This window comes from Schistocerca serialis, chromosome 3 (assembly GCF_023864345.2).
Source record: "Schistocerca serialis cubense isolate TAMUIC-IGC-003099 chromosome 3, iqSchSeri2.2, whole genome shotgun sequence".
Lineage (NCBI taxonomy): Eukaryota > Metazoa > Arthropoda > Insecta > Orthoptera > Acrididae > Schistocerca > Schistocerca serialis.
Genome location: NC_064640.1, coordinates 679429345 through 679444371, shown reverse-complemented (window position 1 = coordinate 679444371; position 15027 = coordinate 679429345). Strand labels below are relative to the sequence as shown.

The following is a 15027-nucleotide window of genomic DNA, read 5'->3' as shown; positions in this document are numbered from 1 at the left end:
GTGAAGATATCTGGTCACTTATAACAGCTGTAGGTGAAACCAAGTTAATTGTTGGATGCTTTTACCAGCCACCCAATTCTTCTGTGACAGTTCTAGAGTCATTCAAAGAAATTCTACTCTCAGTAGCACGTAAATACTGAGATTGGGGAATACTTATTGGAGGTGACTTTTACTGACCATGTACAGATTGGAATATCTATAGATTCATTGTTCTGGGAGGGATACAAATAGACAGTCTTGTGAAGTACTTTTGAACATGTCTTGAGAAGCTAGTTCAGCAGCACAAACTCAATGGAAATATCTTAGGCCTTGCAGCTGCAAATAAGTCAGACCCTGTCAACAGTGTCGGTATAGAGATGGCTGTTAGTGATTACGAAGTCTTTATAGCAAATATGGTTACAGAAGTCGATAAATCAGCGAGGAAGGCTAGGAGAGTGCTTGTATTAGAAAGAGCAGATTAGTAGCTGTTAGCATCTCACTTAGACAATGAACTGATGTCACTTATTTCCAATAGAGGAAGTATGGGCAAAGCTTAAACAGATTGTGAATTCTGATCTGCAGAACTATGTGTCTTGTAAGTGGATTAAGGATGGAAAAGAGCCACCATCATTTAACAATGAAATTCAGTAAATGTTGACGAAGCAAAGGTTGTTGGACTCTCGGTTCAAAAGAGAACATGCAAATGATGACAGGCAAAGATAAGATTTGTGCATCTGAGAAAAGATCTAGGTGCAAAGTGTACAACTACTTCCACTGTCAAACATTAGCAAAAGATCTGGCTGAGAGACCAAGATAATTCTTGTTCTATGTAAAACTGCTAAGCAGATTTAAAGCTTCCACCCAGCCACTCATTGACCAGTCTGGTAAGGCACCTGAAGGTTGGAAAATGAAAGATGAAGTTTTAAAATCCACATTTTCAAACCAATTATGCAAAAGAATCATAAAGGCGTAACATCATTTGACCATCGAACAGACTCCCATGTGGACAACATAGTAATAAGGATCCCCGCCATAGAGAAACACCTGAAAGAGTTGAAAACAAATAAGTTAACAGGTTCCCAATTCAGTTTTACAAAGAGTACTCCTTGGAATTCACCCCTTAATGAGCTTACATCTATCATGAATCTCTCAATCATCACAAAGTCTCAAGCAACTGGAAAAAGGGCAGGTGACTACTATATATAAGACGGGCAAAAGAATGAACTCACAAAATTTAGGTCAATTTCCTTAAATGGTTTGCTACAGAATTTGTGAACACAGACTGAGTCTGAATGTAATAAATTTCCTTGAGACAGAAAAGCTTATGTGCATGAACCAGCATGGTTTTAGAAAGCACCTCTCATGCCAAACTCAGCTTGCCCTTTTACCACATGATATATTGTGAACTATGGATGAAGGGCAACAGGCAGATTCCGTATCTCTAGATTTTCAGGAAGCCTTTTACAGTTGCCTCACTGCAGACTGTTTATGAAGGTAAAAGCATATGGTCCCAGACATGTGAGTGGCTCAAAGACTTCTTAAGTAATACAACCCAATATGTTGCTCGACAATAAGTATTCATCAGCCAAGGGTATCATCAGGAGTACCCCAGGGAAGTGTTGTAGTACTGCTGTTGTTTTCTATGTGGGTAACTGATCTAGCAGGCAGGGTTGGCAGCAATCTGCAGTTGTTTGCTATTGATTCTGTGGTGTACAGGAAGATGTGGAAGGTTAGTGACTGTGAGAAGATATAAAATTACTTAGGCAAAATTTCTAGTTGGTGTGATGAATGGCAGTGAACTCAAATGTAGAAAGAATATAAGGTACGGCAGACAAATAAGGAAAAAAAAACTGTGACATTTGAGTACATGATTAGTAGTGTCCTGCTTGATACAGTCATGACATTAAATATCTGGGTGTAACATTGCAAAGTGATATGAAATCAAATGAGTATGTGAGGATTGTGGTAGGGAACGCAAATGACTGACTTTAGTTTATTCGGAAAATATTGGGAAAGTGTGGTTCAACTGTAAATGAGACTGCATGTAGCATGCTAGTGTGACCTATTCTTGAGTAATCTTTGAGTGTCTGGGATATACACCATGTCATATTAAAGGAAGGTATAAAAACAATTCAGAGGCAAGCTGTTAGATTATTTGCAGATAGGTTCAAAAAACTTGCAGGTGTTACAGAGATGCTTTTGGAACTCAAATGGATATTCCTGGAGGGAAGGCACATTCTTTTTTTTAGGATGTCTATTCAGCAAATTTAGAGAACCAGCATCTGAAGCTGACGTCAGAATGATTCTACAGCCCCCAAAATACATTTCACATAAGGACCATAAAGATAAGATACAAGAAATTAGGGCTCATATTGAGGCATGAAGATGGTTGATTGCCGGCCAGTGTGGCTGTGCGGTTAAAGGCGCTTCAGTCTGGAACCGCGTGACCGCTACGGTCGCAGGTTCGAATCCTGCCTCGGGCATGGATGTGTGTGATGTCCTTAGGTTAGTTAGGTTTAATTAGTTCTAAGTTCTAGGCGACTGATGACCTCAGAAGTTAAGTCGCATAGTGCTCAGAGCCATTTGAACCATTTTAGCCAAGATGGTTGATTCTCTGTCATTCTATTTGCAAATGCCACAGGAAAGGAAATGACTAGTAATGGTACAGAGTACCCTCCACCATCCACCATGTCTTAGCTTGTGGAATACATATGTGAATATAGACTGCAGGATCCTACACAATGTAAAGAAAATATTATTGATGCTGAGTTCAATGGGAGCAAGTATTCTTGGTGTTGTTTTCTTACTTATATAAAAGGAGCTTATAGATCCAAAATCAATTGCAGATCTGCTATACATGTTGTGCTTGTACAGAGGAAAAGCAAGGTATAAGTTACATCTGAAAAAAGTGCATTTGATGTTGTACACATCTCAACTACTTCATCAGCCAAACTACATGTGCATTTCCAAAGGCCAATAGGTGCCAGCTGGTGGGCCTTTTTACCTAATGAAATTTGAATACAGAGCAAGAAAATCTCACCATTATGCATTTCTATGCAGCAGATCTCCAAAGCCTCCATGTTGCACAAGTTCTTCAACATTGTGGAGCACTGTAACATTTACAGGTACAAGGCACTTATGGTCACCCTAAAATGTACTGTCTATTCAGATTTGAATTGTTTTTTGAAAGATGTGGAGTATGAGCAGCCGTCTCGATAAGAACAATTATTTTGTTATTCCCTTATAAGTCATGATACTATAATGTCCTTCTGATACTGTAATGTTTTATAAGACATGGGAGATATTTAAGATTTAGTGTTCTTAAGTATGAAACACAGCCATTATTTGAGAATTATCTATAAAAAAAGAATGGTTTGAGATTCAATAATTAATATCTATCTCTTAAGATACTTTCCTTTTCTCTTTTTTAGTAGTAGGTCATTTCAATGTGAGGTAAAATTTCAAAATTATTCTTGTAGTGTAAGGTTTTTTAGTTGCATAGTAATTTGTGCTTTTTTGTCATGAGAGTAATGCACAGTAATAATAAGTGTGTCAGTGGAAAGAGCTGCTGTAGGATAGTAGATGTACTAAACCCTACTCTCATACATGTTTTACAAATGACACATTGTATTCTGTTTACAGGCAATAACATCATTCTCAAAACATCCCCAGTGTTGTAATACTAGGTGCATATCAGGTCCTTTGCCAAAAGTAATTTTTTCCCCATAGCAGTCAGTTCTTTGAGTTAGTTAAATTTTGTGTCTCAAGTGACATTGGTAGTTTCTGTAACTTGTAAAATGAAATACATTTTATGACATGAAGAGTATTCGTACATATTAGTGTTATACTTACACATATCTGGTGAGTCAGAATTTTCGCCTGTGATATCAGTATTCTTGAAAAACTTAAATTCTGAAATAATGCATCAGCATTATCTTGCAGGAAGTGATTTATTGTACCCTATGTGCATTGTAACTGATGAAGCACATCGTTTTCTGGTGTTCAGTCCATTAGATAAAAGGTGGCATTGTTGGTAATACAGAAATCAAAATATTTAGCTGTCTACAACAGCAATCAGATTTTAAGCCATTTGCAAGAATTCCCAACAGTTATATGACATTGCACTTAGTGTCTTGTACTAGTTGGAATAGTACATACACTTGTAATTTTCACATCGTGTAAATTAGATAGATATTTTTCATAGCTTTTGTCATGACATTGAAGAGTTCAAATGTGGACTCATTTGTTAGTAAGAGGTGTTGTATATAGAGAGACATAAAAAAAAATCACATCACAAAGGAGGAGTTGTGCAACATAAACAAAAGTTGGAAGGCATGTTTCTATATCTAAAAGGTGATGTCTATTAAAATCTTGTGCCAGTCACATAAAAGTGGCATTAGTAGCACCACTATTAGAATGGAAATCAGGTTTGCTTTAAATACACACTGAAATGGTTGTGAGCATTAGTTGCCTATGAGATTGGATGTGGTGAGTTGATGTTAGTCAAGAATGTCTTCAAGGTGGCAAAGACGCCATTATCAACACCTCACTGAGTTTCCACGAGGTCATGTAATAGGGTTATGGAAAGCTGGATGTTCCTTCTGCAATATTGCAGAAAGACTTTGCAGGAATGCAGCCACTGTACATGATTACTGGTAGCAGTGGTCATGGGAACATTTGGTTGCAAGAAAACTGGGCTCCATATGGTCATGTGGCGTTTTCAAGAGTTAAGACCATTGGGTTTGGCATATGGCTGTTGCACATCATACTGTATCTGCAGCAGCAATTTACGCATATGTTGGCACCACAGTGACACAACAAACTGTTAAAAATCAGTTACTTAAAGGGCAGCTCCAAGCCAGAAGCCGTGTTGCACACTTTCCACAGACCCCAAAGCACCACAATTTGAGACTTCAATGGTGTCAAGTGAGAGCTCGTTGGAGGGCAGAATGGAGGTCAGTCGTGTGATTGGAGATCTGTTGTGTTCCCTGATGCTCAGTGCCAGTGATGACCATGTATTGGTAAGGAGCAGGCCATTTGAGGGCCTGTAACCAGCCTGTCTGCATACATGGCACTGGACATACACTTGGAGTCATGGTCTAGGATGCAATCTTGTATGACACTGATGGCAAATTTGTATGTCAGTCTGGCAATTCGACCTATTGTTCTGCCATTAATGAGCAACATTCCAGAGGTGTTTCCAACAGGATAACACTTGCCCATTATCAATTTTGTAACCCAACATGGCCCACATGTGCCTTGGCTTGCTTGATCACCAGAACTGTCTCCAATCATGCACATATGCAGCATCATTGGACAACAACTCCAGTGACATTCACAACCAGTGTTAACTGTCCTTGTATTGACCATGCAATTAATTCTACATTAATTATTTTTTGTTTTGCAATTTTTATTCCCATTAGTGTATATCCAAGGACAATATGTTTTTGCTTTGTAATCTTGCAAAGAACAATAAACAGTTGTAAAATAACATTTGACAAAATAGCAAAACAATGCTTCAGTGGAGTCTGCCAAATGTAAAATGACATTATATGAAAGAAGCAGGAAAACTGCATCAATTCAATTATTTTAACACGAAGTGTCACATAGGTATATCCTCAGTTGCATATTCTTGCTAATGGACTAGTTTTAGATCATTATTTGACTTTATGAGACTATAGTTACTGAGTGCAGTAATGTTCGAGGTGTTCATAAGTATAATGTATATCCACGGGAAACAAAACGGTGGCTGGTGTCGCTGGTCCCCAAAGCAGAATTCAGCTGAAACCTGAAATACTTTTTTGTAGTACCTGTACAGAACATTTGTCCTGTTGTTCTTCGGGTACGGATCTGTTGTGCCACTAGTTAACTTTTCTGACAACCACATTATTGTAGGTGGGGTCTTCAGTCCAAGACTGTTTTGATGTATCTCTCCATGCTACTCTTCCCTGTGCAAGACTCTTCATCTCCAAATATCTACTGCAACCTACATCCTTCTGAATCTGCTTGCTGTATTCATCTCTTAGTGTCCCTCTATGATTTTTACACCACCACCCCATGCTTTCATAAAATACTACATTGGTGATTCTTTGATGTTTTAGAATGTGTCCTATCAACTGATTTCTTGTTTTAGTAAAGTTGTGCCACAATTTTTTTCTTGCCTCCAATTCTATTCAGTATCTCCTCAATAGTTATGCAACCTACCCATCTAATCTTCAGCAGTCTTCTGGAGCAGCACACTTTGAATGCTGCTCTTCTCTTCTTGTCTAAATTATTTATCATCTAAGTTTCACTTCAGCACATGGCTACACTCCATACAAATATCTTCAGAAAAGGCATCCTTACACTTAAGTCTGTATTGGATGCTAACAAATTTCCCTTCTTCTTGCAATTGTGAGTCAAAATTGTATATCTTCTCTACTTTGGCCATCATTAGTTAATTTTCTGCCCAAATACCAAAACTCGTCTACTACTTTAAATGTATCATTTCCTAATCTAATTCCTCAGCATCACATGATTTAATTTGACTACATTCCATTACACTTGTTTTGCTTTTGTTGATATTCATCTTATATCCTCCTTTCAAGACACTGACCATTCCACTGAACTACTCTTCCAGGTCCTTAGCGAAACAAGATTTGGAAAGGTTAATGGGGGAGAAGGGAAAAAAGAGATTATAGAAGAAATAGGAATAGGACATTCTCAGACAGTGTGTTTGTGAATGTGGAAACCACGTTTGATCTGTTGTCACAATAGGAAACTTATGAGCCACAAATAGATGTAGGAGTAGACAGGACACAACAAACTTTCAAAAAGTGTTTGAAAAGTATGAAGTCAGAAGAAGCTGTAAAGAAGAAAAAAGTTTTGTTGTTAAGTAGCTCATCATGGTAAAGGTGTTGGCCAACTGTTGCAGGATGTACTAGGGTCAGATTACCAGGTCACAAATTCTTTTAAACCTATTGCAAGTCTGGTTCAGGTGATAGAGGATATAGGTTCATTTTGCAAAGACTTCACAAAGGAAGACACCATGGTAATAATGGGTGGGGCAGGCAACAGCATAGATAAGAACCATAATTATTCAGTTGAGAGTAACCTGGTAAAGATAGCTTCAGCAATGAGACATACTGGTTTGGACTTGGGACTGTTCTCAGGCACCATGACCGGCCCCATTTAAACTCTCCTGTTAGGAGAGTTACTTTAGAGGTGGAATGGCTGCTTGGATCAGATATGGGGTCTCATATCAGTGTGGTTCCTGCTGACTCTATCAGCAGGTGGGACTATACTACGCATGGCATTCACATCGACAGGAAAGGGAAGGGAAAACTAAACTGTATGGGCTAATAGCAAATAACTTAAGAGGGCGGGGGGGGGGGGGGGGCACTGTCACAAGTGATAAAGTACCAGTGGGTACAAGTGACAGATCAGCAGTTTTTTCAGGGTATGGAGGGTAGAAATAAAAGATGTTCAAAGACAGGCTGAAAATGACATTCACATTGATAAAACAGGCAGCCAGAAAGCAAATTATAATGTACACAATTCTTGCAGACAGCCTCTGATTGAAACTAGAGATACTCAAAAACTGGCAGGAAAATTAGGTTCATCCAGTTGTAATTCAGCCAGTGCACAAAATCAGTTATCATTATTTCATCAAAATATCTGAGGACCATGGGGGTAAGCTTGATGAGTTGCTTATTTGTGTTGAAGAATTAGAGTTGAGCAAACCAGTTGATATACTCTCCTTCTCTGGACATCATCTGACCACTGGTATAGATATGTTAAATGTTACAGGATTCTAGTTACCTTCTTATTTCTGTTAAGAAAAAATGGAGAAAGGAGGAGTTGCCACATTTGTCAGAAACTGTTTTGATTTCAAGAATATTGATATTAATAAATTTTGCTCAGAGTAACACTTAGAAGCTTGTGCAACACAAATAGTATTTCATAATAAGTCCTTTATAATAGTAAGTATAGACAGATCACCTTCAGGAAATATTAATAACCTCACCATAAAAAGTCTGGAAGCCCTGTTGTCCCATCTCATGGTAAAAAACAAGGAAATAGTGGTTGCTGGTGATTTTAATGTGGACTTATTGAGAAGCTCTGTTGGTGAACAATTATTGCAGTCAGTAAAACTATCATTCATTTTGGTTCCTACTGTGAACTTTACTACTAGGATATGTAAATGCTTCAAGACTGCTATTGATAATATCTTTGTAGGCAAATCTAGGGAAAAAGTCACATCACAAAACCAATATTAAATGGGCTATCTGATCATGACATGCAGCATCTTGTGTTAAATGTTAAAGCTTGTCAGGAAAAAAAACTATTAAATCTGAGTACAGGAGGGTAATAAATAAGTAAAAAATAGAGAAATTCAGGAAATTGCTCAAAGACGTGAACTGGATAGATGTTTGCAATACTTCTGACTCAAATGGAAAATACAAAGTGAACATTAATAAAGTTACCTCCATGTTTGAAAATTGTTTTCCCCTAAAGGTGACTCAAATCACATGGAAGTCAAAAAATAAACTGTGGTTTACAAAAGAAATAAAGATATAATGCGGGATGAAAAGGAGAGTGTATCTACTCTCTAGAAACAGCTTTGAAGTTAGAATTGTAATGCATTACAAAGAATATAGCAATAATATTGAAGCAAGTAATCCATAAATCGAAGTAGCTTTATTATGAAAAAATATAATTACATCAGGCAACAAAAGAAAAACTGTATGGGATATAGTGAAGACAGAGACAGGTGGGGCCAAAAAGGAAGAGGGACACATAGCTCAAAAAATAAATGAGACTTTGATAACAAGTGCATGCAGTGTTGCAAACCTCTTAAACAAGAACTTCATTTCTGTTACTGACAGCTTGGGGTAATCAGGTTCATTGAACAGTGCAATGGAGTATCTGAGACCAGTCTTTAAAAATAACTTCAGTAAAATGGAAATGACACTCATGTCTCCCAAATAAGTAGTATCCATCATAAAATCCTTAAAATCTAAGTATTCCAGTGGGTGTGATAACATATCAACAAAATTAATCAAAGAGTGTTGATGCGAAATGAGTTCCATCTTAAGTTATTTGTGTAATCAATCCCTTATCAGTGGAACATTTCCAGACTTAAGTTAAGGCTCTTTAGAAGAATGGGGATAGACAGATACCATCAAACTATTGACCAATTATTTGCCAGCTTTCTCAAAAATATTTGAAAAGGTTGTGTTCAAGTGTCTCATTAAGCATCTGACTACAAATAATATTTTGTCCTTGTCACAGTTTGGATTTCTTAAGGGTTCTGATACAGAGAAAGCTATTTACACTTACAGTGAGGATGTGCTTAATTCATTAGATAATAAATTAGAGGCTACTGGCATTTTCTGTGACCTGTCAAAAGCCTTTGACCGTGTGAACCACAGCATTCTCTTAAGTAAATTAGAATATTATGGTGTTACCCGTAATGCTGCGAAATGGTTTGAGTCTTATCTATCTAACAGGAAACAAAGGGTGTCATCAGGAAATACCTGTGAAGTAAGCAGTCAGTGTTCATCTGACGGAATTCATTACATGTGGTGTTCCTCAATGTTCCATCTTGGGTCCATTGCTTTATCTTGTGTACATTAATGACCTTCATCTGTTACATTGCCAGCTGCTAAGTTTGTTTTGTTTGCAGATGATACAAACATTGCAATAAGTAGCAGGTCAGGTACAGATTTAGAAATAGGTGCTAATTAAATTTTCACTGACATTAATATGTGGTTTAAAGCTAATTCACTGTCATTAAACTTTGAGAAGACCCACTATATGCAGATCAGAACCTGTAAGAGATTTCCTTGCAGTGTGTGTATAACATATGAAGACATGCAGACCGAAGAGGTTGACAGTGTTAAATTTCTGGGACTACAACTCGATAATGAATTCAGTTGGGAAGGGCATACCACAGAACTGCTTAAGTGCCTAAACAAGTGTGTATTTGCAGTGAGAATGATGTCAAATGTAGGAGACATAAATATAAAAAACTAGTATTCTTTGCTTAATTTCATTCTATTATGTCATATGGGATCATATTCTGGGGCAACTCATCAAACTGATCAAAAGTTTTTAGGGTGCAAAAGCATTGATAAGAATCATTTGTGGTGTACATTCAAGAACATCATGTAGAAACCTGTTCAAGGTTTGGTATTCTAACCACTGCTTCTCAGTGTATTTATTCCTTAATTAAATTTGTTGCAAGTAACATATCTTTATTTCTATCCAATAGCCCAATACGTAGTATCAATACAGGGAATAAGAACAATCTACATAAAGACCTAAAATCACGTACCTTGGTCCAAAAAGAGGTCCAATATTCAGGAACACACACACATTTTCAATAAATTGCCAGCAACCATTAAAAACCTGGTTTCAAATAGCCAGAGTCTGAAAGACTTTTTGATAGGCAACTCCTTCTACTCTATGGATGAACATCTTAACAGGGACTTTTAGACAAGCTTATGTAAAAATGTCTGTTAGATTTCAGTTTTGATAGCACTTGATCACAGTAGTCAAGATTAGGTATTTTGTGTATAATAAATTTATTAACAGTGCATAACAATGTTTCATTCTGACAGTGTGTTAACTCTGTAAATATTAGCTGTTCCAGTTTACCGCATTGCATTCACCTATTTCTACAATCTCCTGACAAATGATCAGGGTAATAAGTATTATATTCAAATGCTTTATGTTTTTATGGTATACTTTCTGACATGTTCCACATCCATGAGAATCATCTCATTTTTTGTGTGTGTGGGATGAAAACTGAATCTAATCTAATCTAATCTGCTGTCTCTGACAGAATTACAATGTCACCAGGAAATCTCTAATTCTTTATTTCCTGTCTCTGAACCTTAATCTTTGCTCCAAATGTATTTTTGGTTTCCTTTACTGCTTGCTAAATGTACGCAGTGAATAACATTTATGATAGGTGGCTTCCTTTTAATGCCCGTCAACTCCTATGACTGCCATTTGGTTTCTGTACAAGTTGTAAATATCCTTTCAATCCCTGTATTTTACCATTGCTACTTTCAGAACTTCAAAGAGAGTTTTCCAGTCAACATTGTGAAAAGCTTTCTCATCACATTATGCACTTTCAGTTGCCACAAATACCTTCAAATTGTTTGCAGTCACTCTTAATTTAAATCCATGATTTCAGTTTTGTGGTTGGTAGTCATCCATAACAAATTCACAGTATAAAATTGTGGTTGCTTGTCATTTCTGATATGTTTAAAAAACCTTATTTTTGTGAAAGTTGGTTGTGTGAGGTAGGTTCATTCTACCTGAAGTGGATTATTTGTTGATATCATATATTTTATCAAAAGGTGCGATTTGCATTGTGAAAAGCTTTCATCTACTCATAACTATTGGGCCAATACATTGTCTCTAACTCATATTCATCGCCAGACATCTAGTTTATCTTATGGCATAATTACACGCAAATACAGTTATGCAATAAGAAGCCTGTTTGATCTTGTTTTTAGAGGAATTGTTATTTGAAAAAATTTACAGTGATGTATGAGAGTTGTTCCAAAAGCTATGCCTCCAATTTTTTGGTGACTTTTGATGTCCATGCCAGATGTAATTGGTGTAGTGTTAATGCTTGAACCTTCCTCTTTTATTTGCAGGTGGTTTTGTTGTCCTGCAGTTGTGGGCTCCAGCAGAGGAGTCTTCCAAAATGGAGTCTGATATGGACATGCATATAAAACAGCTATGTATGATTGAATTCCTCACTGCCGAAGAAATCACACCAACTGAAATCCACTGACACTTGCTAAAGGTGTATGGAGACAATGCAATAGACGTGAACACTGTGAGGCGATGGGTTGCAGCTTTTTCGAGGTAGTGGAAATGGTTTGCATGGCAAGCCAAGGCCTGGTCGACCCTGTACAGCTATCATCCCTTGCAATGAAGAACATCATGATTAACTCATCCATGCCGATTGGCAGCTAATGACCAGAGAATTGTGTAGAAAGCTGAATGTCGGCTGTAATGCCTTGGAAACAGTGCTGGAACATCTTGGTTATTGCAAGATCTGTGAACATACGTCCTGCTGGATCAATACGAAGCTCGAGGTGACAGTTTTCTGAATAGCGTCGACACCAGAGATGAGACATGGCATCACCACTTCAAGCCAGAATCGAAATGACAGTCCCTTGAATGGCGACATGTGAATTCTCCATCAAAGAAGAAATTCGAGTCACAGCCATCCGCAGGCAAAGTGATGTTCACAGTCTTCTGTAATAGCCAGGATGTGGTTCTTTTGGATGTCCTGGATCCTGGAGAAACTTTCAATTCAGCATGCTACAGGATGACACTGACTAAGCTGAAAGCCTGAATTTCCAGGGTGAGGTCAGAGAAGAAGACCGCTTTCAACTGCAACATCATAACATCAGACCCCACACCAGTTTTGCAACCACACAACTCACTGCAAAATTGGCTGGACTGTCTTACCACCTGTACCATACAGTCTGGATTTAGCACCTTCAGACTTCCATTTCTTTGGGCCTCTAAAAGATGGACTACATGGTGAACATTTTCAAGACTCAGATGCTGTTGTCAAAGCTGTAAGGAAGTGGTAAGCCTCAGCTGGTTCTAATTTTTAGAAGTGTGGCATGGTGGCATGGTGGTGTCTATGTGGAAAAATGACAGTTACTTGGGGAATAACCCCTTGCAAGTGTTCTAATGTGCTGAGGCCAAAGTACCTCAAATGCAAGGAAATACATATGTAACAGGTCAGACATCAACTGATAACACATGGAACCAGATTTAGACGTTGTTCTCAGTATTGCCAACAGTCTGGCAACATTGCATTGGTGTTTGTGAATTGTGATTTTTAGGTTTTCAACACATTGTATGTTATGTTATCGATTATGAAATGTTTGCTGTGTTATATATGTTTCATAAGAGATCTTGTATGCTTTGTGCTCAGCAGGAACAGTCATGAGTGCTCCAAGTATAGTGTAAAATTATATCCATTGAGCTACTGTAGAAAAAGGTTACATACACAGAAACGAGAATCTGAGTAAAAAATAGGTTATTTTGAGATGCACACATATAGTAAAAGTGAAACACTGTGGTATATAATTGACCTCATTAATGCAAATAGACAAGAGACTATCCTGTGGGTTTGCAAAATTACTAGAATTTATGTAATTCCAGATTGACTTTGCAATCACAGCTTGACTATCTTTTATTCTAATATTTTTGGATGCTAGATTCTTCACCCTATAAAGAAAATGCTATTGTTGCAGAGTTCAGTGAGAGCACAAAGAATGTGATCCACTAATTAAGTAGTTATTATATATGTCATTTTTGGTCCTGCAAACATGACCAAGAGGACACATGCCACTTTTATAATTAAGACAAGGTCAGCCAATGATCACTTCAGTGCAGATGCATGCTGCACTTGAAATCTTAAGGGAATTGGTGAACTCCCACAAGTAATGAGGATAACAAGCAAGGGGCACTGCATCGGTAGTGTGTGTTTAAGTTAACAATTTACATCTGACGCAGATATGCTAGGGCAGTCCGTGCAGTTACAATGACCACTGTGTCTGGATGGTGCAGTGGTCAGCACATCTGCTTAGTAAGCAGGAGACCTGGGTTTGAATCCCAATCCAGCAGAAATTTTCAACTTTCCACATTGATTTAAATCAGCGACCACTGACAGCTAATGTTATCAATTCCTTTGTGTCTTAAGTGTGATACATGGCTATTTTTTGAGAATTATCTATCAGAAAAGAATGGTTTGAGAGCCAATATGTTTATCATTACTATCTAGTCTTTGAAGATATAATATTTTGGGGTATATGTTCATTTTAATATAAGGTGCAATTTGAGAGTCATTCATATAGTGTCCTTGTAGTGTAAGGTTCTTCTTTTGCACAGTAATTAGTGCTTTTCTGTTGTGAGAGTAATTTATAATGTTTATAAGTTTGTCAGTGAGGAGAGCTGCTTACAGGAATTTACTGAACCCTTTGTCATGTATGTTTTGCTAATGGCACATTTATTTCTGTTTAAGGTAATGATACCATTTGCAATACATTTCAGTGTTGTCATACTATATGCATGTCAGATCCTTTGTTAAAAGTAACTTTTCCCATATGAGTAAATTATTTGAGGTAGGTATCTTGTGTGAGTCATTTGATGTTAGCAGTTCCTGTAACATGTAAAGTGAAATACATTTTATGATACATAGAGTATTTGTAGATATCACTGATATATTTACACTTGTCCTGCCAGTCACAAATGTTGCCTCAGATGCTGTTCATGAGAATGCATTATATTTGGAGGAATATTACTCTCAGATGCTACTTTGGCATTATTTTGAGTACATGACTTTTTGTACCCTACGCCCACTGTAATTGGTGATACACTGTCTTGTCATCTGTATACTCCAGGAGATAAGGGGTAGTGTTGTTGGTAATGCGGATATGAAAATTTTCATCCATCTAAAACTTATACTATATTTTAAGATGTTTGCAAGTATTCCCAACATGTATGTAGTATTACACATATGATATTTTATTGGTTAAAATAGGACATCCATTTCCTAATTTTCACACCATGTTTGTTAGATGGGAATCTTCCGTAGCTTTTATCATGGCTTTGTGTAGTTGAAATGTGGATTCATTTGTCAGGAAAATGCAGCTCCAAGCTACTGGAAATGGGTTACTTGTTGGTATCATACATTTTATCAAAATGTGTGATTTATTTTGTGAGAAGCTTCCATCATCTTACAATTGTTGAGTTAAAGCAAACTGTCTCTCACTTGTATTTGTTGACAGACATCTAGCTTATGAGTTAATAATGCCCTAATACACATGGTCAATGCCAGAACACCAAGGTTTATGAAGAAAATTCAGAAGATGTTGAAGAAGCAAAGGCTCTTGTTGCACTCTCGGTTCCAAAAAGAACATGCAAATGATGACAGGCAAAGATAAGTAGAAATTTGTGCATCTGTGAAAAGATCTATGTGCAAAGTGTACAACTACTTCCACTTTCAAACGTTAGCAAAAG

At 37.3% G+C, this 15027-nt stretch overlaps 1 protein-coding gene and 1 non-coding gene across 10 annotated transcripts in view; both read left to right on the top strand.

Moving 5' to 3' along the window:
• The window catches only part of LOC126470559 (uncharacterized), a 63807-nt gene extending 49614 nt beyond the window's left edge, over nt 1-14193 (top strand). For 4 of the 9 annotated variants that reach the window (XR_007586240.1, XR_007586236.1, XR_007586237.1 and 1 more), the window contains one exon: nt 11634-14193. Coding sequence is in view for 1 of the 9 variants with exons in the window: in XM_050098497.1 (XP_049954454.1) it covers nt 11634-11694 (61 nt within the window). In the remaining 8 variants the exon portion in view is untranslated. The remainder of the gene's footprint in view (nt 1-11633) is intronic. The other 5 variants (XR_007586239.1, XR_007586238.1, XR_007586235.1 and 2 more) reach the window with 2 other exon arrangements.
• Nucleotides 13560-13632, top strand: Trnat-agu (transfer RNA threonine (anticodon AGU)). Its single transcript has one exon. It is a non-coding gene; the product is annotated as a tRNA-Thr (tRNA).
• Nucleotides 14194-15027: the final 834 nt, after the last annotated feature.